The following is a 22912-nucleotide window of genomic DNA, read 5'->3' on the forward strand; positions in this document are numbered from 1 at the left end:
CTATCTGAGTATTCAGGCGCGTGGTCGCAGACCCGGCAGGATGATCGACGTCCGCGGTGGCCAAATCAGATTCAGGATCTGGGGCAACAGATGAGGCAGAGGAGGCGGGGGCGCTTTATGCCAGCCTGTCGCCCAAAAGCCACATCCACCGGGGCACAAGGGACTCCAGGACCGCTGTCAGTGCATAGATGTGCTCCAAAGACCCCATGAGTCACCAGGGGAATCCGGAAAAAAAAAAAGTGTAAAACTTTGGTGACAGCACCACCCGGTTGTCAGTCACAGAGTACCAATTGATCCTCAGCAAAAAGGGAGAGGACCCCACCAAGCTCACCACCCCGCAGAAACCAGGCACCGCAGCAACCAGGAGAACCTGCACTGCACGATCGGCGATCAGGAAATGAAAGGATCCAGGAGTCAGCACCAGGGGATGAGCAGGGGTTCCCAAACTCGCCGCCCAGAGGGCTTCACTGTCACGGCCGCCACCATTTTCAATGGCAAACCACCGCAAAATGGCCGCCGTGCATTGAACACACAGGCTACAAGAAGGTGGCGGCACCACGAGGCTCCCAGGGACCCAGGAGGGATCCCTAGGCTTCAAGAACAGGCAAAGGCAGGACAGGGGGCCCTGGCAGGAGCCCCCACAAGGTACAACCCCTCCCCCAACACAGCTGATCGTTCTGGTCGCTGGAGACGCACCCCCCCGCCCCCATCGCCAGCAAAGCGCCCTGCCCCCACCCCAGGAGGTGGACCAGACCACCCACACAGCCCCAGCATAAGTGGAGGGGGGTAGGATGCGGGACAGATGAAGAGGAGTGCCTGACAGGAAGGAGGGGAACCCGGGGATCCGACCGTCCCAAAGAGGGGCTCACGTCTACCCCATAACCCTCCAGGGGGAGAGGGGGGGCAGCTGCTCCCCATACAGGAACCAGATGGGCACCCCTACAGACAAAACCCCTCTCCATCGAAATGAGGGGGCGGTTGGCCAAGAGGAACACTGACTCGAGCCGAGACCCCCATCGTATGCGACCTCGCGAGGCGTTTAAATCGCAGGCCAGCCCCCGCCCAGTGGGGCTATGTCGTGACCAACCAGAGCTGAGGTCTGCGCGCACTCGCTGCCCAGACTGGGGTGACCACTGGATCTGAGTTGTCCAGCCCGTCGCCCAGTCTGGCAGTTAATTGTAGATCTCACAGGAAAGAAACAGGAGACAATATTCTATCTAAAAAGAAAAAATTGCCAGGACCAGAGATCCCAGCAAGGAACTAGGTCCTTACTCCTGACTAGGCAGAAAAAAACTGAGTACCTATAGCAGAGAGAGGGACTATACCCCTTGGAACTGACCATAGGCGTAGACAGACTTTTTTCAGCCTAGTGTCCTACTCCTGTAGGGGGCAGTATAACCCAATGGTTAAGAAGATCAGGAGCTGTGTCCGTCAAACGATAGAGAAAAAATGTTTTACTTACCCACGCCTCTCCACAACTAGACCGCTCCCCACAGCTGCTTCAACCCCACGCTCCAGAGGTCTAGTGTCCTGATATCATCAAGGCAGAAGCAGGTTCCATAGTTCTGCACTGGACGTGATGATACCAAAGGACAGTCCACCACCAGAGCGTGGGGGAGTGCCATCTGCTGAGGGAGACGAAGATCAGGTAAGAAGGGCGATTTCTCCTCTCCCCTAGACAAAATGGGCCATGAAGTGGGGGTGTAGCCCTGCCGCAAGGAATATATTTTAAGCTGCCCAGAGTGCTTTTGCTTTAAGTAATTCATGTTTTGGTTGAAACTGTTAACTAAATAGGAGGTACACTGCATATGTGGAAAATTAGGCAGTTATAAGACACATCTACAGAAATATTGTTATGCCTACTCACTATCAGGTATATAAGCATAGCAGGCCCAGGTGGGAGCTGTAAAATTACTTTTCTTTTAGCCGTATAATAATGACTTTTCTCAAAAGTAACATGAAAGCACAGCCACACCGACTAATAAAAATAGGTTGGATTGTGATAATTGGCACATGTATAGGAAACACATGAGAGTTTAGACTTGGTCATATGTCATATGCTTGTATGGCTGAGGTGCATAAAGATTGGCCTGCCAAGCATGTGTGTGTACAGCCAACAAGACAAAACTAGCAAATGCTCACATTTACACAATTATAATTACAATGTGCTCAGTTTAGCAATAGTTTAGTGAAACAGCCAATTAGATCATATTTATGAAAAAATAAACATACTTCTAACAACTGGGGGTTAGTATACTGTAGTGCTGCCATTTCCTGCTCAATCTCAGCCTGGTTCTTCTTCTTCTCATCAGGCTTCACCTCTTCCTTCCGCTCAGGAGCAGCTTCTGAAGATGGCATAAGTGGTACTTTATTCTGCAACCATGCCTATGTATAATAAAGACAAAATGGTCATTGCTGGTTTATAAGGTGACCTAATAACTATAATGTTAAAGATGTAAATTGTAATAGGGCAAGATCTTCACATCAAAACCCCACAGCTACACCTCAAAATACCATTGAATCACCATGTTTTTGCTGCCTAACTAATGTAAATCCACTGGGCAGAAACCCCTCATAATGTTCATCTCAGTTGGGCAAAACTAAACGTTCTCTTCTTAGAAGTCCCATAAAGATATATAATGGCAATGAACTCAAAAGTTTAAAAAATGGCAACAAGTAGGATTTTTACGACAGAACAGTATGCACTAGGCTTAACTTTCAACCTAACTAACCCTAACTTAACCACTTTACCCCCAGGCCAAGTCTGACATTACTCACATACGTGTAAAAATCAGATTTTTTTTTTTGGTTAGAAAATTACTTTGAATCCCCAAACATTATACAGTGGGTGTAGAAAAGAATCCCCTCCCCCCTTAAAATAATCACATTGTGTTGCTTTGCAGCCTGAAATGAAGGCATACACCATTTTTGTTTTATCCAGCTGTATTTACTATTGCAACTTATAACATTCAAGTGAAAGATACAAAACCAACATGTCAGAAAAAAAAATTCAAAAAACAGAATCACTGAGTTGGAAAAAGTTGCTCATGTTCAGGTAAACCACAATGAAAATCTGTGGAATGACTTGAAATCCCTTGCAGTCATCAAATGGTCACAATCACATTTAACTGAACTTGAGCAGTTCTGCAAATAAGAGTGGGCAAATATAGCAAAGTCTAGATGTGCAAAGTTAGTAGAGACATATTCCAACAGACTAAAGGCTGTAATTAAAGCAAAAGGTGGTTCAAGACTGAGGGTGATTTTTTTCCAACTCAGTAATTCTGTTTTTACATTTTTTTTTCTGACATATTGGTGTTATATCTTTCACTTGGATGTGAAAAGTTGCACTAGTAAGTACAGCTAGATAAAACAAAAAACTGTTGTTTCTTTAATTCAGGCTGCAAAGCAACAAAATTTAATTTTTTTAAAGGGGGGGGGGGGTAGATTGTTTCATATAACCACTGTATATATATTTTTAAGCAGAGGCCCTGGAGAATAAAATGGGGGGGGGGGGGGGGTGTTGTAATTTTTTTGTTGTCACACGATTTTTACAAAGCAATTTTTTTTTTGTCACACAATATTTACACAGCAAACAAAAAAAAAAATAACATTTAATAAATTTAGGTGAACCAAAACACATAATAACCAGTATTTTGTTAAAATATAAAAGATGATGTTACCCTGAGTACATAGATACCAAACATGTCTCACTTTTAAATTGTGTACACCCGTGGGACAGTGATAAACTACAGTACACTCAAATTTCCCATAGGCAACACTTTAAAAAGCCTTTACAGGTTACCAGTTTAGAATTATACAGAAGGTCTGGCCTTAGAAATATTGCGCTCTCTGACATTTGTGGCGATACCTCAAAAGGGTGTTGCGACTGCCGTTTACATATGTGTGCGGGACCTAGGTGCATGTTGTTCTTTGCATATGAGCAAGAGAGGTTGGGGCGCTTTCATTTTTTTTTTTCTTTTTTTTTTTTTACACAGTCTCTTTAAATATTTTAGGATAAACTGCATTGATTTTACAAGGGATAAACAACCACCCTCTGTGATAGAATGGGCCTTGACAGGTCCTCTTTACCAAGAGATCTGGGGTCTGTTAGACCCCAGATCTCTTCTCTGGCCTCCAAAGCATCCGAGATTGAATTGATCAAATGCTGCCAGTATCAGCTTGTAAATAAACAATCTGAAACAGGAAGTTGCAAAATTCTCATCGCCTATGGCTTCTGATCTCACGGAGGGGGATAAACAACATCAGGTCCTCTCTCCCTGTTCAGTTCAGCCGATGCTGCTGGTTGGATCGGTCCTGGGCTTCCGGATATGACCGGAGAGGCCAGAAAATGCGACGGCGATACCTCCTTTTACCACCTGTAAAAGTGATCCAGTGGCTAGCCCTTCAAATCACTTTACTAGAAAGAGAATCGCCAGCAGAAAGAAAAAATAATGGTATAGGGATCATGGCGATAGCCTCAACCATGATTCCAGTATAACTACCTCAATACAAGGCAGTATATATATGTTAGGAAGGACTGAGGTGGTTAAAGTGGAAACTTAAGGTTTAACATCTCCTAAATTTAGCCCTGAACACTTAACGTATCCCCACTACTTAGCTCACCAGGAAGCAGCTACACTACAACTGGCAGACCTTGTACTGAAAAATACCTACTCCTGGCACCAGGATCCAAGAGCAACTGATCCAAATACACTGTACCTTTCCTAAAGGCAAACTATCCAAACTCAGCATTCTTTCCCATTAACATTTCACTGTGTTTATGGCTGCTAATTTGAAGCCACATCAAAAAGTCAGTTTTTAAGAGTGTTTCACAGGAAAACCAGAAGGTGGGTTTCTAAAAAAGTTTTTATAAAAATAGTTTTGCACTAACTTGTTGAAACTGAGCAGGAATGGGCTTTGCATATGGAACCTTCTTCTGTGGCACTTTCTTCTGGTCTTTCTGCATCAGCTCATCCATTCCCCAGTCCAAACCAGGGATGGTCATCTCCACAGCACTTGCCTCTTCTTTTCCTAAAAATACATAAAGGCATGTTACACTTAGTACCAAACACAGATGAGCAAACAACGACTCTTACATTTCCTTACCCATCTGTTCTTGTTCCATTGCTATTTTCAGTTGTTCTGGAATGCCCATTCCTGGAATAACTGCGAGATTGTTTGGCTCAACATCGTCTGAAGAGGAAAAGATCACATTATATTATTGGTTTACAAGTTTTATATTTATGCTCGCAATATAAAAAAAAAAAAAAAGATTAAAATACAAAACTCATACATCTGAAGATTGTGTGCTGCACTGACTGTACCTTTAACCACTCCTAATTAATATCCGCTGTAGGAAGGCGACCCCAAGTCACTGTGTGTGTTAGCAATTTATGCCTGGTTTTGATTAAGACAGGCCTGCTGATTGCAGACCTTTAGGATGGGTTCATATTGTTCCCAGGGTTAGCACTCAGAGCTCCCAGTTGGAGACAGCTGCATCTGGGCAGACATGAGGTCTGGCCCAGGAGTCAGGAGGACTCAAGCCGACAGACACGAGGGGGAGAGAGGCCGCAGTTGGCAGCCAGAGCTTACAGGTCTGCAGGAGGCAGATGTATTCCGCAACAGCGTAGTAGGAAGCTGATCCCAAGGAAGCTACAAGGGAGCTTGACCAAAGGACACTTGTGTTGGTCTAAGGAGCAGACCTAATGCCTAGGCGAGGGGCCTGAAGCAGCCATATGGCGTGTGAGTAAGCCAGAAGGCTGAATTTAACAAATATACAGTAATGGTGGAACCCCTGCAAGGGAAAATTGCTGTTTTGTGAACTTTCTTTATGCCTTTAAATAAAAGTGGGTTGCCGTGCCCTTAAAAATGCAGTCTGGACTGGCACTACTTCTTCAAATCGCATGCACCACCTATGTTGAATCGCCCCGAAACGTTACACCGCGTCAACTTTGAGTGTTTAGCACACATTAGAGAAAGGTTACTAAGGGAAAATAGAATACTGAACAATTTATGGTATTTAGAAAAGACTCAAGTTCCCTTGATATTTACTACACAAAATACTAAAAAGAAAATGACCAAATTATAACATTTGTATTCTCAAAAGTCCACATGTATATCAAACACATTTAAGATGACCAGGATCTATTTGCCAGCATTGTGCATCTTCAACTGCATTAACAAACACACAAAAACATGGGGTTAACAAATATTGATATTGTGGGCCACAGTGCAGTCACCCAACACTAAACACAGACAGAGTAACACTGCCAAAGGCAACAGGTAGTGGGGAACGGTGATAGTTACCATATTCTACCCCATCCTCTGACATGCCAGGGAGAAGATTCAGATTGTAACGGTCTCTCATCTTATCCCCAGGACGATTTCTAGTCCAGAATTTGCTAGAAAAAAAAAATTAAGATAAGTATCATTCACATTCACTATCGACTTTATTTCCAGTGGGTGAAGAATAACTGATGAAGTATACCTCGTGTGATCATTGGATCCAGAGCACAGAATATGTCCAAGAGGGTGCCAAGCAAGACTCCATATCATTCCTTCATGAGCTATCTCCATACCACCAACTTCTTTCTCTATTCTATGATAAGGGAGCAACACATGTATCAGTGCACTGAAAAGTCTAGGATGAGCGACCACTAGGTACACATGAGAAATACATACCCAACATGCCAGAACAAAAGTGAGCCATCAGAGCCACCACTGGCAAATAGACCTTCATGTACTGGATGCCAGGCCACAGCTAAAAGAGGTAGAATTAACATCAGTTCATGGTTCTCTAGTCAAGAAGGAAGTACCCGCTACAACCAATCAGATCCCATCCAATGTACTGATCGGATGTCCGTACATTCTGTTTGACTGCTGTATGCATGCTCTGTTCACATGGAAAAATTAGGAAAGGATAGACTGACCTGTTGCCTCTTTTTTGTGGCCTCTGAAAACTTGCAGCTCCTCACGAAGGTTGCGGATATCAAACAGTTTGCAAAGATGATCACGTGATGCTGTAAGTAACCAATTTCCATTCAAATTCCACTTAACCTCCATTACAGTATTCTTGTGAGCATGTCTATTGGGGATAGAATGGAACATGTAAAATCTATAACAATGTTGCTCAATGATTGATTTATAAATACACATGCAGGAACTTGGGTTCAGTACTAGAGCCGTTACCCACAATATCCAATCAGGTTTTGTTTTCTACTCTTGGGTAATACTGGTTTAAGTAATCTGACTGTTACAACAGCCTCACGTCTGGTTCAAATTTTGTTTCTCCAGGTTTCATAATTTAGTAGTAAACCTTGTACAAGACGCAAGTAAACAAAGACACTAACTATACTGTTGTGAACAGAAATTATACAGTGCCTTTCAAAAATATGAAAATCTTCACCCCTTGGTGTTTCTCCAGTTTTGTTCCATTACGACGTGAAATATTGATTTTTTTTTTTTTTTGGGGGTGGGGGGCTTTGAATTTTTTTGTTTTTTTATCGTGACACCAACATTTCAGGAAAGCAAACAAATCTTTAGTGGGCATAATTATTCAGCCCCTTTGTATGAAACACCTAAATAAGATGTTGTTAAACATGAGGTCAGGATAAATACAATACACCTGTTCTGAAAGGCTTCTGAGACAACACCACCACTAAACAAGCATGAAGAACAAGGGGTTTTTCAAACAAGTCAGTAACAAAGTTATGGAGAAGCATAGATTAAGATTGGGCTTACTATGAAAAAAACATGGAAAGAACATGGTATGATTACAAACTTTGAAAAAACAAGGAACAGAGGACGCACCAAACTAGCGCATTCACAATGTGATAGCTTTATTGTATAAAAAAAAAAGACAAGATGTGTACTCACAGTCAGCAATAGGGCACATCAAAGTCCATATGTACTTGAAGAAGCCTAGTCATCTAGACAAGTCCCAAAATGTGAGAAGACCATCCAAAAGGCTAAAGTGTTTTGAAGGGGATTCCCTCTTCCGCAAAGCCAACCTTGGATGGTGCAAGAGTGGTCTTTATATAGCATATATAACATTTCACATGGTACCCCAGCTGGGCTCCTCCCAACAGTGGATGGGTATAAAAACATGGGATATTCCATTTGTTAGATCTATGTGTATACATGTCACATATAGAATGCCTTCCTTGTTAGTATCAGTACCAAAATTTGGACCACTGCCAGGAGGAGCCTAGCTGGGGCAACATGTAATATGGTCTATATGCTATATAAAGACTACTCTTACACCTCACAGGGCTGTTCTGCTGTCCCTTTAAACGTTTGTCATTTAAAAGACTTCATGACTTGCAATTAGACGTATGGCGTTCACTGCATCCTCAAGCCAAAGATTATTTTTACTACTCCAAAACGCAAGAATTGATAACAGAGCGAAAAAATCCGCCTCTTTCATTTCTAAAATTAAACTTTCCTCAGGCGACATGGTCCCCACTTCCCCTCAAATTGCCACAGCTTTCAGGGAATTTTTTGAAAACCTTTACAACGTGAAGGGTGACCTAGCTTCTCTTTCCCCTCCAAAAAAAATTGAAATGTATTGTTCACAAAAACTTTTAAGCAGTTGGAGGCCAACCGAGTTTCAAACCACTAAAATCTATGCCTCCTGGGAAAGCCCCAGGCCCTGATGGCTATACTTTCTTATACTACAAAATGTTTAGTCATGTCTTGCTCCCCTATTTAATGGATTACGCCAACGCCAATACTGCGGGTTTACACCAGGAATCCCTTACTGCTCATATCAAGGTAATCCCCAAGTTCAGCAAAGACCCTACCTATTGTGGCAGCTTTCGACCCATATTTCTACTGGATGTGGATGTCAAATTGTTTGTTAAAGTTATGGCCACTAGACTTCTGCCTCTCCTTCCTAAGCAGATTACCAAGGATCAAACAGGATTTATTCCCAGCAGAGAGGCTAGGGATAACTCTTTACACTCCTTGTGGTTGATTCACAAGGTTCGCAGGTGCTCCCTCAACAGAAGCTGAAAAAGCGTTTAATAGGGTGGACTGGGATTAACTTCCGACGATCCTATGCTTTTTTGGTTTGGGCCCCAAAATGTTTTACCATATATCCTCCCTCTACACCAACCCCACTGCACAAATTTGGATTAATGGCCTATTAAGCGACCCTTTCACGCTACACAATGGCACGCGACAGGGCTGCACCTTGTCACCCCTGTTATTTACCATCTCAATGGAACAGTTTTTAGCTACACAAATATGCCACCTATGCAGATTATATATTATTTTTATCCGGCAACCACGCATCTCTTTACTGAATTTAAGGTCTGCCTTCCATGCATTCTAATCTTTATCACATTTTAAAATTAACCTTACTAAGTTAGAAATGTAAACAAACAATGTCCCCCGCTTGGAAGCCAATCAAATAAAACCCCTCTTTCCTTTTCATCGGAAGCATGAAAACCTAAAATATTTCTCTTCCTTACCCACACCTACATAATTTTATTCAGGGCAGAACTATATCCCTTTATTAAATAGCATTAAATATGATCTCCAGCAATGGTCCTCCCTGTCCCACTCCTGGCTGGTAAAAATTGGATTTTTTACTTACCGTAAAATCCATTTCTCGGAGTCCACCGACGGACGTAGCTGCTGCTTTAAATCAGAGACGGATGGGTAAAAAGCCCCTCCCACTAGGAGTGACCCTGTAGAGCCAAAGGCTTTGATACGCCCAGGGGGACGGGGTCCCTGGGTTATTACCCCTGGCCTCACCGATGCATCTTCAGTTTAGTTGCAAGCAGTGAATAACCCAAAACCCAACTCTTCAGAGGAAAGAGGGGTGGGAGCTACGTTCATCGGTGGACTCAGAGAAATGGATTTTACGGTAAGTAAAAAATCCCATTTTCTCTTTCGTCCACCGACGGACATAGCTGCTACTTTAAAATCATAGACGGATGGGACATCCAAAAGCAGTAACCACTGAGGGGCGTTGAAAGGACAAACTTAATTCCCACGGCTAACATAGCCAACTCTATAACATGGAGCAATACAAGCAACAACTGGGGCTCAATTGCAGCAAAACCATAAAGGAGAAGGAAAAGTAGACTGCTCCTTAAATAGCGGCCTGCAAAACTTTGCGGCCAAAGGACGCATCTGAGGATGCCAACACATCCACTCTGTAAAACTTGGTGAACGTATGTACAGACGACCAAGTGGCTGCCTTGCAAACCTGCAGCACTGATGCCTGATGGAGGAAAGCCCAAGAGGCACTCAACGCCCACGTAGAGTGAGCCGTGACAGGGAAAGGAGGAACCTTGCCCTTAAGAGAATACGCCTTTACCACCGTCTGTCTGATCCATCGAGAGATGGTTGCTGCAGACGCAGCCTGACCCTTACGGGGTTCATCCGTATTCACAAACAGAGAGTCTGACTTACGAAAGGACTCAGTAGTCTCCAGAAACACCCGTATTGCCTGAACCATATCCAAGCATGCAAGGCAATTTCCTTAGGATGTGAAGGTTTTCGGACAGAGTGACGAAAGCACTATGTCTTCGTTCAGATGGAAGTCTGAAACCACCTTAGGAAGAAACGACGGATTAGGCCATAACACTTCCTTATCCCTGTGTATTACCAGATAAGGCGAGCGGCAAGATAGTGCCGCTAGTTAAGAAACCCTGCGCGCAGAGGTGACTTTCTGCGACAAGGCGAGCAAAGGAATATGTCTTATGTTCTCAAAAGGAGATTTCTGAAGAACTGAGAACCAAATTAAGGTCCCAAGGAGGTAACAGAGACCTCCTGGGGGGAGCCAAATGGCGAACCCCCTTTAGAAACGTACGAATCAAAGAGTGCGTAGCCAAAGGGAGTTGGAAGTACACAACCAAGGCCAAGATCTGACACTTAGAGTGCCCAACGCCAAAGGTTGGTCAACCCCTTTCTGTAGAAAGGTCAGGATCCTGCTGAAAGCAAAGGATCTAGGATACAGCTTCAGCGATTTGCACCAAGCAAATGTACGCTTTCCACGTACGATGATAAATCTTCCGAGGTGTGGACTTCCTAGCCTTGAGTAAGCTAGGGATCACAGAATCAGACAGACCCCTGTCCTTTAACACCTTGCTGTCAACAGCCAGGACGTTAAAGCCAGCGACTGTACAGCAGGATGGAAGATCGGACCCTGAGATAGAAGTTCTTCCCGCAGAGGAAGTGTCCATGGACCTGAGACCTTCAGCCGAATCACGTCGGCGTACCAGGATCTCCGGGGCCAATCGGTAGCCACCAGAATTACCAGAATCCCCTCCCAACTTGACCCTGCGTAGCAAACGAGATAAAAGTTTCAGTGGAGGAAACGCATAAATTAGCCCATACTGGCTCCAGGGAGCCACCAGGGCATCACTGCTTCGGCCAGAGGATCTCTGGACCGCAGCCACAAACTTTGAAACTTTCCTGTTTTGTCTGGAGGCGAACAGGTCCACATCCAGGTTCCCCCACCGGAGACACAGCTGGTAGAAGACTCTCCCTGATCCAGGGTTTGACGACTCAGGTAGTACACCTGCTAACTAACTGTCTATGCCGGGAATATACACGGCGGATAGGGCTGGGACGTAGTCCTCTGCCCAGCACAGGATCTTGGCTACCTCCAGAGCCGCCAGGGCCCTCCTGGTGCCCCATTGATGATTGACATCTGCCACGGCCGTGACATTGTTGGACTGGACTCGGACAGAACACCCCTTGGGATTGTCCGCCCAGTGGAACAGGCTCAACTTGATTGCTCTCAGTTCAAGAACGTTGATCGGGAGCTTGGACTCTTCCAACTTCCAGGTCATTTAAGACGTTTAAAACAGAGCTAGGACAAAATGGTCCCAGCAGGGAGCTGTTTGGCCACTCATAAGACCAGGCAGCTAAAACTGAAGATGCAACGGTGAGGCCAGGGGTAATAACCCAGGGACCCCGCCCCCCTGGGGCGTGTCAAAGCCTTTGGCTCTACCTGGTCACTCCTAATGGGAGGGGCTTATTACCCATCCGTCTATGATTTAAAGCAGCAGCTACGTCCGTCGGTGGACGAAAGAGAAATAAATATTATAAAATGAACGCTCTACCACGCATCTTTGCATTTCAAATGTTACCATTGAGTGTGCCTACAGGGTTCTTTACATTCCAGACCTTGACCTTTCGCTATATCTGGAAGAGTAGGCTTTCCATAATATCCAGGTTGATCTTGCACCACTCCAAAAGATCTGGATCATGCTATTGCCTTATGGCTCTCTGACTAGAAATATGCAGGCACGGCCAAACTCTGGGTCCACCTGGAATCTGTTTTAACCACTTGCCGACCGCCGCACGACTATCTACGTCGGCGGTCAGCCCCTCACAGGCAAACTAACGTAGGGCTACGTTGCTTGCTTGTGAGGGTCTAGGGAGCGAGCGCGCGCCCCCCGGGGCGCGCTCCCGCTCCCGCGTGGTCACGGACCCCCCCGCGCGTGTGACCAGCGGACCCGATGTCCGCCGGTCACTCGGCGATCGGCGGGGGAGAGGGAGAATGTCAGGCAGCTTGTGTAAACAAACTGCCTGTCATTCTCTTCGCTGCAAAGACACTGATAAAACGGATCTGGTATGTAGATCCGTTGATCAGTGTCTTTACAGCTAGAGCCACAGCCAATCACAGTAGAAACCACGCCCCTAGGGACACACACAGCCCCTCCCTTCCAAATAAAGTTAACCCCTTCACTACCAGTGTATTTTTACAGTAACAGTGCATATATATAGCACTGATTACTGTAGAAATGTCACTGGTAACCCCAAAAGTGTCAAAAATGTCAGTCAAGGGTCCGATCTGTCCGCCGCAATGTCGCAGTACCGCAAAAAAAATCGCAGATCGCCTCCATTACGCGTTAAAAAAAAAAACAACAAAAATGACAAAAATCTTTCCCTTTGTTAGTAAACGCGATAACTTTTGCGCAAACCAATCAAAATACGCTTTTTGCGATTTTTTTTACCAAACATAGGTAGCATAAAATAAATTGGCCGAAAATTTTTAAAAATTTTGATTTTTACATTTTTTTTTGGGGGAATTTCATATAAAAAAATGTGAAAAATATTGCTATTTTTGCAAAATTGACGCTCTTTTTTTGTTTATAGCGCGTGATCAAAAAAATCGCACAGGTGATCAAATACCACCAAAAGAAAGCTCTGTTTGTGGGAAAAAAAGGACGTCAAATTCGTTTAGGTACAGCGTCGCACGACCGCGCAATTGTGCGTTAAATTCACGCAGTGCCGAATCGCAAAATACCCCCTGGTCGGAATGGGGGTAAAATCTTCCGGGGCTTAAGTGGTTAAGCATCACAGACCTCTCCAGAATTCCGTGGATTTCCTGCTCCTTAAGAGCTCTATCTCCCTTCACCTCACCCCTAACCACCTCCACTTTGGACATTTGGAACATACTGCACAAAAAGTATTCCTGGGCCTATAACTCACCATTAATGCCTCTCTTAAACCACAGTTACTTTCTACCTGGCTCCATGGATCCCAGGTTTAAACTATAATCTCCTGACGGTCCTCTACTGTTTCATCCTGTTCTCCAAAATCATGCACCCAAGCCTCTTCAGTCTATTTTGGGAACAAAACTAATCACTTTCATGGACAAATGGAGATATGCCAAATTAACCCAATTTCTTCACACTCTGCCTCGCTCACAACGTAACTTGCAAGATTTAAATCCAAAGATCCACCGCTGCACTGCGTTTCGCAGTTTTCTAAAGCTCTCATCACAGTACTAGGTCCCCCCTACCCTGAATACATTGCCAAATGGAAGCTGACTTTCAATCCCATCTCTTGAAAAAGCAAAAGGAAAAAATCTTGCAACTCTCTCATACATCTTCAGTATCGTCCAAAATGGTAAACAAACAAAACTAACGAACCAGATGGCACCACACCCCAGCCACACTACACAACATGTTCCCCTCTAAATTCCCCATTGTGTTGGAGGAAATGTGGGAACCTAGCCGCCCATGCTCACATCTGGTGGGACTGCCCTTTAATCTGCCCTTTTTGGTCAGAAAAACTCAAACCAGATAATTGATCTCTCCCTTCCTCTTAAACCTTGGACAATATTTTTTGACTCTACCCTCGAACCAGTTGGCTCATAAAAAAAGCTCCCTCACCCCTCATATTTTGAATACAGCAAAGTCCCTCATTCCTGCTCTATGGGGTCAGCCATTAATTCTCTCCGAGGCAAAGCCTGCATAAGGTTGACAAGGTGCGTTTTTTAGAGGAACTTACCTGTATCTCTAAAGGTACCATAAGCCGTCATACCAAAATATGGGCCCACTGATTTGAATTCAAATCCACTTCTCGATTTAAGGAAATTATGCTTGAACCCCCTGACGAGCAACTTTGTTTGTGATGGTACTTAATACTCTTGCTCGATTTCATTGTAATCCTTTTTGTTGTATTTTATTATTGTAGGTATAATCCCACCTTAGCCAAAACCCCTTTCCCTACCCTCCCTTTTCCTTTTCTACTCCCATCCATCTTTATCCTCTCTCCTTTCTTCTCTACTCCACCCCATTCCTCCCCCTATCTTTATTCCTCTTCCATTATTTCCCCATACCTCTTCTCTCATCCTCAATTGGTCAATGTCTATTATGTATAGTTAATTCAAACCCAGCCAATGTTTATTACTATATTTCAAATTTGAGATTAACAATCCTCTTGGTCCGCGGGTCTTTCATTCATATATTTACATTTGTAGATGATTTTACACTGTACACATGCCATTTCTGTTTTCCACTATTCTTTTAAATAAACAATTAGAAAAAAAAAAAAATAAAAAAAAATAAACTACTAGTCTTTATATAGTTTATAGACAGTATCACATGGTGCCCTAGCTCGGCTCCTCCTTGCAGTAGTCCAATTTTTGGTACTAACACTAACATGCTATGTTTTTATACCCACCCACTGTTGGGAGGAGCCTAGTTGGGGTACCATGTGAAATGTTCTATATGCTATATAAAGACCACTCTTGCACCATCCAAAGTTGGCTCTGAGGAAGAGGGAATCCCCCCTCTAAACACTTTAGCCTTTAAGATGGTCTTCTCATGTTTTGGGACTTGTCTAGGTGAGCAGGCTGCTTCAAGTATATAGGACTTTGATGTTCCTTATTGCCGATGTTGTTTTGTTGTTTGGGAGTACAAATCAGCTATCACAAAAGGTAAACGCACTAGGTTGGTGCGCCCTCTGTTCCTTGTTTTTGCAGTATTTACTTTGGATTTCCTAGATCTGCAAGGGGCAGAAAAACCAGTGCAAAACTTGATCTACTGAAGAGTATAGATTGACTTTGGCCATTGCACTTCATCTTGAGCGCAGGAGATTGGTGTTACGATTACAAACATGGCAAGAGGTCACCAAACAAAACTCAGACCATTGCAAAAAGGGCATTAGTCCGAGATGAAAAAAAAACACCAACGATAGCACTGTAAGGAGTTGCAAAGATCCACAGGAAAAAATGGGAATATCTGTCCATGCACCACTTTAACCACCTCAGCTCTGGAAGGTTTTACGCCTTTCATGACCACGGCATTTTTTGCTATTCTGTACAGCGCTACTTTAACTGCCAATTGCGCAGTCATGCAACAATGTACACAAATTTTATTTTTTTCATAGAAATAGAGCTGTCTTTTAGTGGTTTTTGATCACCACCGGGTTTTTTTATTTTTTGTGATATAAACTAAAAAAAAGACTGAAAATTATGAAAAAAAAACAAACTATTTTTTACTTTTTGCTACAAAACATATCCAATAAAATCAAATGTCTTCATAAAATTTAGACCAAAATGTATTCTGCTACATGTCTTTGTTAAAAAAGAAAAAAAAAAAACCCCAATAAGTGTATATTAATTGGTTTGTCTGAAAGTTATAGCAGCTACAAACTATGGTATATATATTTGAAAATTGATCATTTCTGGTGTACTGACAGCTTATTGCATTTCATGAGTCCCTTAACCACTTAAGCGCCGGAGGATTTGGCTGCTAAACAACCAGGGGGTATTTTGCGATTCGGCACTGCGTGACTTTAACGGACAATTGCGCGGCCGTGCGACGCTGTACCTAAACGAATTTGACGTCCTTTTTTTCCCACAAACAGAGCTTTCTTTTGGTGGTATTTGATCACCTGTGCGTTTTTTACTTTTTGCGCTATAAACAAAAAAAGAGCGTAAATTTTGCAAAAATAACAATATTTTTCACATTTTTTTATATGAAATTCCCCCAAACAAAATGTAAAAATCTAAATTTTTTAACATTTTCGGCAAATTTGTTTTATCCTACCTATGTTTGGTAAAAAAAAAAAAAAAAAAAAAAAAAAAAAAAAAAAAAAAAATCGCAAAAAGCGTATTTTTATTGGTTTGCGCAAAAGTTATCGCGTTTACTAACAAAGGGATTTTTGTCATTTTTGTTGTTTTTTTTCTTAATGCGTAATGGCGGCGATCTGCAATTTTTTTTGCGGTACTGCGACATTGCGGCGAACAGATCGGACCCTTGACTGACATTTTTGACACTTTTGGGGTTACCAGTGACATTTCTACAGTAATCAGTGCTATATATATGCACTGTTACTGTAAAAATACACTGGTAGTGAAGGGGTTAACTTTATTTGGGAGGGAGGGGCTGTGTGTGTCCCTAGGGGCGTGCTTTCGACTGGGATTGGCTGTGGCTTGAGCTGTAAGGACACTGATCAACGGTTCTACATAGTAGATCCGTCTGATCAGTGTTTTTACACCGAGGAGAATGACAGGTGGCTTGTTTACACAAGCCGCCTGACTTTCTCCCTCTCCCCCGACGATCGCCGAGTGACCGGCGGACATCGGGTCCGCCAGTCACACACGCGGGGGGGGGGTCCGTGACCGCGCGGGCGCGCGCTCGCTCCCCAGACCCTCCCAGGCTAGTGACGTTAATTAACGTCACTCTGCCTGGCCGGGGCTGACCGCCACAGTAAATCTACTTGCGGCGGTCGGCAAGCGGTTAAAATGACCCTTTTGTAAAGTAGATAGGCTGAGGCATTTAGTAAGAGGTATGGCGAGTTTTTTTTTTTAAGTTTTAATTTTTTGTCACAATTTTTTTAAATGAGGAAATTAAATAAAATGTGTTTTTATAACTTTTTTTTTTTTTTTTTAACATATGGTCACCACTAGTGCAGTACAGCAGCATCATATGACTGGCATGGCGGTGGTCAGGGACACAGACTGGTGACAGCATGTTAAAATAAATAAATCATTTTTTTAAACTTTGTTTTTATTTTTTACTTTTTTTTTCTATTCTTCCATGCATTCAGAGTTTTCCAGTGTGACCTTACCATCACAGCACCATGTAACAGCATTGTTTTGTATGGTCATGAATAGGTTACATTCATAACAGCTGTGATTACTAGTGATCTGTGATTGGCTACAGCTAATCACATGGTACAGGGTGATTGACTAACATACCATGTGATAGCTGTGGGACAATCACAGCATAGGAGAGAGCAGTTATGAATGAATTCATGCATAACCGTTTTGCTGACATTGTGATCATGTGATCGCATATCAATTACATGTTTCCCAGGCTGCGAGTACTGGGATCAGCCAACCCGGAAAAAAACAGACGATGTACATGTACATTATCCAGCCTGCCTGTGCCTCCCAACCGCAGTAAAAGTACTGAGGGTGGTAGGCAAGTGTTTAAGCTGTACACTCCAGAGTGGGGCTTTATGGAAAATGTGGCCAGAAAAAAAAAGTAATTGCTTAAAGAAAAAAAAAGAAAAAAAAAGGATTACACATTTAACCACTTTACAGCTGCTCACCACACATACACTGTTGAAGCGACTGCTCTGTGGTGAATCAAGTACCTAGTTTGTGATCTGCGCACCGGGGTAGGGAGCACGCTCCTGCCGCCTCAGCTGTGCAGAGATTGGCTGCAGCACGAACCACTCAGTGGGTGTCAGCCGCTGATTGGTCACTGGCACCAGATGATCAGCCCCGGTAATTACCGAAGAGAGCCTTGTGTATGTAAACACAGGGTTCTCTTCTGACAGCAGCAATGTACGGTTTTTTCTCCCTGCAAAGCAGAAAGAGAAAACCAGCACACACAGTAACATGTTGGGCACACATTTAACCCCTTGATCGCCCTAGATGTTAGCCCCTTTCCTGCCAGTGTCATTAGTACAGTGACAGTGCATATTTTTTAGCACAGATCACTGTATTCTTGTCACTGGTTTCCAAAAAAAGTGTCAAAAAGCGATAGGTAGTATCCGATTTCCTTCCGCAATATCTTAGTCCCGCTATGAGTCGCTGATCGCCGCCATTACTATAACTTTTGCGTAAACCAATCAATATACGCTTATGTACAAGAATACATATTGGCCTAAATTGATGAAAAATTTTGATTTTTTTTACATTTGTTTATTGGATATGCAGAAAGTAAAAAATGTTGGGTTTTTTCAGAATTCTTGGTCTTTTTTTGGTTATAGAGCAAAAAAAAAAAAAAAAAAAAAAACCTGTGACCAAATGCCACAAATGAACACTATTTGTGGGAAAAAGGGCATTTACATTTTATTTGGGTACAGTGTTACACAACTGCGCAATTGTCAGTTAAAGTAACAGTACCGTATCGCAAAAAAACATCCTGGTCATAAAGGGGGGTAAATCTTACGGAGCTGGGTAAAAGGTTTGCCAAACCGCATATGGGAAACTCCCTAAACACTTGGAAGGTTCCCTGATCAAGGGAGCCTAAAACTGAGCTTTTTGGCCATCATAAAATGATTATGTGTGGTGCAAAGCCAACGCTCCCCATCACCTTGAGAACATAATCTCCGCAGTGAAACATGGTGGTGGCAGCATTAGGATGTGGGGAAGCTTTTCATCAGCACGGACTGTAAAATTGGTCAGGATTGAAGGAAAAATGGAGGGCACTAAATACAGGACAGTTCCTGAAGAAAACCGGTTTCCTTCTGCCAGAGATTTAAAATGGGGCGAAGGTAAACCTTCCAGCAGGGCACTGGCCTAAAATATACTGCTAAAGCTACACTGGAGTGGTTCAAAGGAAAACATTTAAATGTCTTGAAATGGCCTAGTCAAAGCCCAAACCTCAATCCAATTGATAATCTATGAAATGACTTGACGATTGCTGTATACCAACATAACCCATTCAAACCTAAAGGAGCTGGAGCAGTTTTGCCGTGAAGAATAGGCAAAAATCAAAGTGTCTGGATGTGATACAGTGGTGATCGAAAGTTTGGGCACCCCAGGTAAAAATGTGTATTAATGTGCATAAAGAGGCCAAGGAAAGATGGAAAAATTTCCAAAAGGCATCAAATTACAGATTAGACATTCTTATGTCAACAAAAACTGAATTTTTGTAAAATCTTACCGTAAAATTCCTTTCTCTGAGTCCTCCGACAGTTGCCGCCCACTCATACAGTCTTCACTGATGGGGGTATTGCTTCCTCTCCGCAGGAGTTTCTAGGCAAAAGACTCGTAAAAGAACAATTCATCTACATAGTCACACCTATCCTAGTCCAATACCCCCCTGCAAGAGCCATCCCAACTCAGTTTGGTCGCAAGCAGTGAAAGTGTAGAAAAAACCCCAAAAGAGGGGCGGGGGCGACGACTGTCGGAGGACTCAGAGAAAGTAATTTTACGGTAAGATTTTAGAAAAATTCAGTTTTCTCTTACGTCCTCCGACAGTCCCCGCCCACTCATCAGTCTTCACTAATGGGGATGTCCCAAAGCAGTGTAGACATGAGGGGTGGGCAACGCAACCGTCAGAAAAGCAACGCAGTACCCACATCCGAGAAAGGAACCTTACGTGTGCAGAAAGGTAACCTTCTGGGTAACAAAAAAGGGCTCAACAGGAGCAACAACCCAGGAAAACAAATAACCAAGGGGAAAACAACCCCAACAGCTAGGGACCTGTACAAGACCAGGGTCCCCTATGGCACTGCCGCAGAACTTTGCGGCCAAAGGAGGCATCAGCTGATGCCAGAGCATCAATTTTGTAGTATTTGGAAAAAGTGTGCACCGACGACCAAGTCGCAGCCTTGCACACCTGGGCCACCGAGGCCTAATGCTGGAAGGCCCAGGACGCACTCACCGACCTGGTAGAATGCGCCTTGACAGGGAAGGGAGGAACCCGTTCCCACAACGAACAGGCCTGTACAATGGTCTGTCTGATCCATTTGGCAATGATCGCCGCAGACGCAGCCATACCCTTCAGAGGTCCCTCAGGAAGGACAAAAAAAGAATCCGATTTCCGAAAGGATTCAGTCGACGACAGGTAAACCCTGATCGCCCTGACAACATCCAAAGAATGTAAGGCAATCTCTTTTGGATGCTTAGGGTTCGCACAGAGCGCAGGTAAAACAATGTCCTCATTCAGGTGAAAATCCAAAACCACCTTTGGCAGAAAGGACAGGTTAAGTCGCAAGACTACCTTATCCCTATGGACCACCAGGTAAGGGGAACGGCAAGCCACCTTTTTAGATAGCATAGGCAACGAGATTTCCCTGATGTTTTCAAACGGGGAACGCTGCAACACAGACAGAACCAAGTTCAAGTCCCATGGAGGTAAGGGCTCCCTTCTAGGAGGGGCCAAGTGACGCACACCTTGAATAAAGGTGCGATTTAAGGAATGAGATGCCACAGGGCGCTGGAAAAGAACAGCCAGGGCAGATACCTGGCCTTTAAATCGTGGCCAACGCAAGGCGCTGGTCCACACCAGTCTGGGGGAAAGCCAACACCCTCGTCACCGAGTAGGAACGAGGAGAGAAACCCCTGGACTCACACTAGGCAAAATAAGCTTTCCATGTACGGTAATAAATCTTACCAGAAGAGGCTTTTCTAGCCTTGATCAAAGTAGGAATGACCTCTGAGGAGAGACCCCTGTCTCTCAGGACCTGGCTTTCAACAGCCAGGCCGTTAAAGCCAGCAACTGTAAAGCAGGATGGAAGATCGGTCCCTGAGACAGTAGATCTTCTCGCATTGGTAGCCGCCACGGAGGCTCTACGGCCAGGTGAACGATGTCCGCGTACCAGGACCGGCGAGGCCAGTCCGGCGCTATCAGAATCACCAGTGACTGTTCCGAGGCCAACCTGCGAAGGAACCTGGACAACAACTGAATCGGAGGAAAGACATATATCAGCTGATACTGAGGCCAAGGCACCACCAGCGCATCCGAGGCGCCTGCAAAAATCCGATCGCACGTTCTTGCCACAAACCTTTCCACCTTGTGGTTTAGCCGAGACGCAAACAGATCCACATCTGGGGATCCCCACTTCGCACACAGCATCTGAAAAACCTCCGGGTGTAGGGACCATTCCCCCTGGTCCAGGATCTGGCGGCTCAGATAGTCCGCCTGCCAATTCTCCACACCCGGAATGTGAACTGCCGATATCGCCGGGACATGAGTCTCGGCCCAAGACAGGATACTGGTCACTTCCTGGGCCGCCCGGGCACTCCTGGTGCCCCTTTGGTGGTTGATGTAAGCCACCGCAGTGGCATTGTCCGTCTGCACCTGTACAGGACGGCCCTGAAGACGATCCGACCAATGGATCAGGCACAGCCTGATCGCTCTCAATTCCAAAATGTTTATCGGAAGGGAGGATTCTTCCCCCGACCAAGTGCCCTGGGCAGACCGGTTGCCCAGGACTCCACCCCAGCCCGAAAGGCTGGCATCCGTGGTAATCACCGTCCACAGAATCGGCTGGAAGGATTTTCCTTCCGACACAGCCGGGGACTGAAGCCACCACAAGAGATCCATTCTGGTTTGGCGACTCAGAGACACTCTCAGGTCCAAGGACTGAGGCAGTCTGTCCCACCTGGAGAGGATCTCTGCTTGGAGAGCTTGCGTGTGAAACTGTGCAAATGGTATCGCCTCGAAGGCCGACACCATCAACCCCAGGGCCCGCATACAGGTCCTGAGCGACGAGGATTCGCTGTCCCTGAGGCACCTGACCTCGTCCTGTAGGGTCCGGAGCTTGTCCTCCGGTAAGAACACCTTTGCTTGAGCAGAGTCCAGGATCATTCCCAGATACGGGAGGCGAAACGAAGGCGACATGGTCGACTTCTGAATGGTGATTGTCCAACCGAACTCCTGGAGCGTCTAGACCGTAGTGGACAGATCGTGCAACAGGCTCTGACTGGCACTCGATCTTAACAGGAGATCGTCCAGATAACCCAAGACCAAAATGCCCTCTGCCCGCAACAGGCCCAGTACAGGCGCCAACACTTTGGTAAAGACCCGTGGAGCCGAAGCGAGACCGAAAGGTAACGGCGCAAACTGGTAATGATCCTCCGTGATAGGGAATCGGCGGTACCTCGCATGACCCTCGAAAATGGGGAGGTGCAGATACGCATCCTTCAGGTCTATAGAGGCCAGGAACTCCCCCGGATTCAGGGAGGCCACCACCGAGCGGAGGGATTCCATGCGGAATTTCCGAACGCGCACAAAGCGGTTCAGAGCTTTTAAGTCCAAAATCAGACGCACTTTGCCCTCCTTTCTGGGCACAGTGAACAGATTCAAATAAAACCCCCGAAAACCTGTCCCAATGAGGCACCGGGACTACAACCCCCTGGGCTAGGAGATCCTGCACCGCTTGACGCAGGTCCTGCAACCGCCCTGGGGTCAAATTAAGAAGATTTGAGGGAAAGAATCGGTCTGCCGGCCGTGAAAGAAATTCGATCTTGTACCCTGATCGAATGATTTCCTGAACCCACCTGTCCGTAATCCGGAGCAGCCAAGGTTGGAGGAAACCGCGCAAACGTCCCCCCACCCCTGAAACGGGTAAGGGCGCCCCTTCAGGCAGAGGCGGACTGAGCCGCCGTCCCAGCTTGGCCGGATTTTTGTTTGCCGAACCAGGGCTTTTTCTGGCCACCTTGGCCCTTGAAGGGTTTTCCCTTGTTCTG

General features: G+C 44.8%; 1 protein-coding gene across 1 annotated transcript in view; it reads right to left on the reverse strand.

The window, feature by feature from the left end:
• Positions 1-22912, reverse strand: part of WDR33 (WD repeat domain 33) — a 257209-nt gene that overhangs the window by 68518 nt on the left and 165779 nt on the right. Inside the window, exons 9-15 of the mRNA XM_082249874.1 lie at positions 6930-7084; positions 6682-6760; positions 6488-6598; positions 6307-6401; positions 5107-5193; positions 4892-5031; positions 2233-2385 (exon numbers count right to left, since the gene is read on the reverse strand). Coding sequence (XP_082106000.1) covers positions 2233-2385; positions 4892-5031; positions 5107-5193; positions 6307-6401; positions 6488-6598; positions 6682-6760; positions 6930-7084 — 820 coding nt within the window. The remainder of the gene's footprint in view (positions 1-2232; positions 2386-4891; positions 5032-5106; positions 5194-6306; positions 6402-6487; positions 6599-6681; positions 6761-6929; positions 7085-22912) is intronic.

The sequence above is a fragment of the Pelophylax lessonae genome, assembly GCF_965119305.1.
Source record: "Pelophylax lessonae genome assembly, chromosome: 3".
Taxonomy (NCBI): Eukaryota; Metazoa; Chordata; class Amphibia; order Anura; family Ranidae; genus Pelophylax; species Pelophylax lessonae.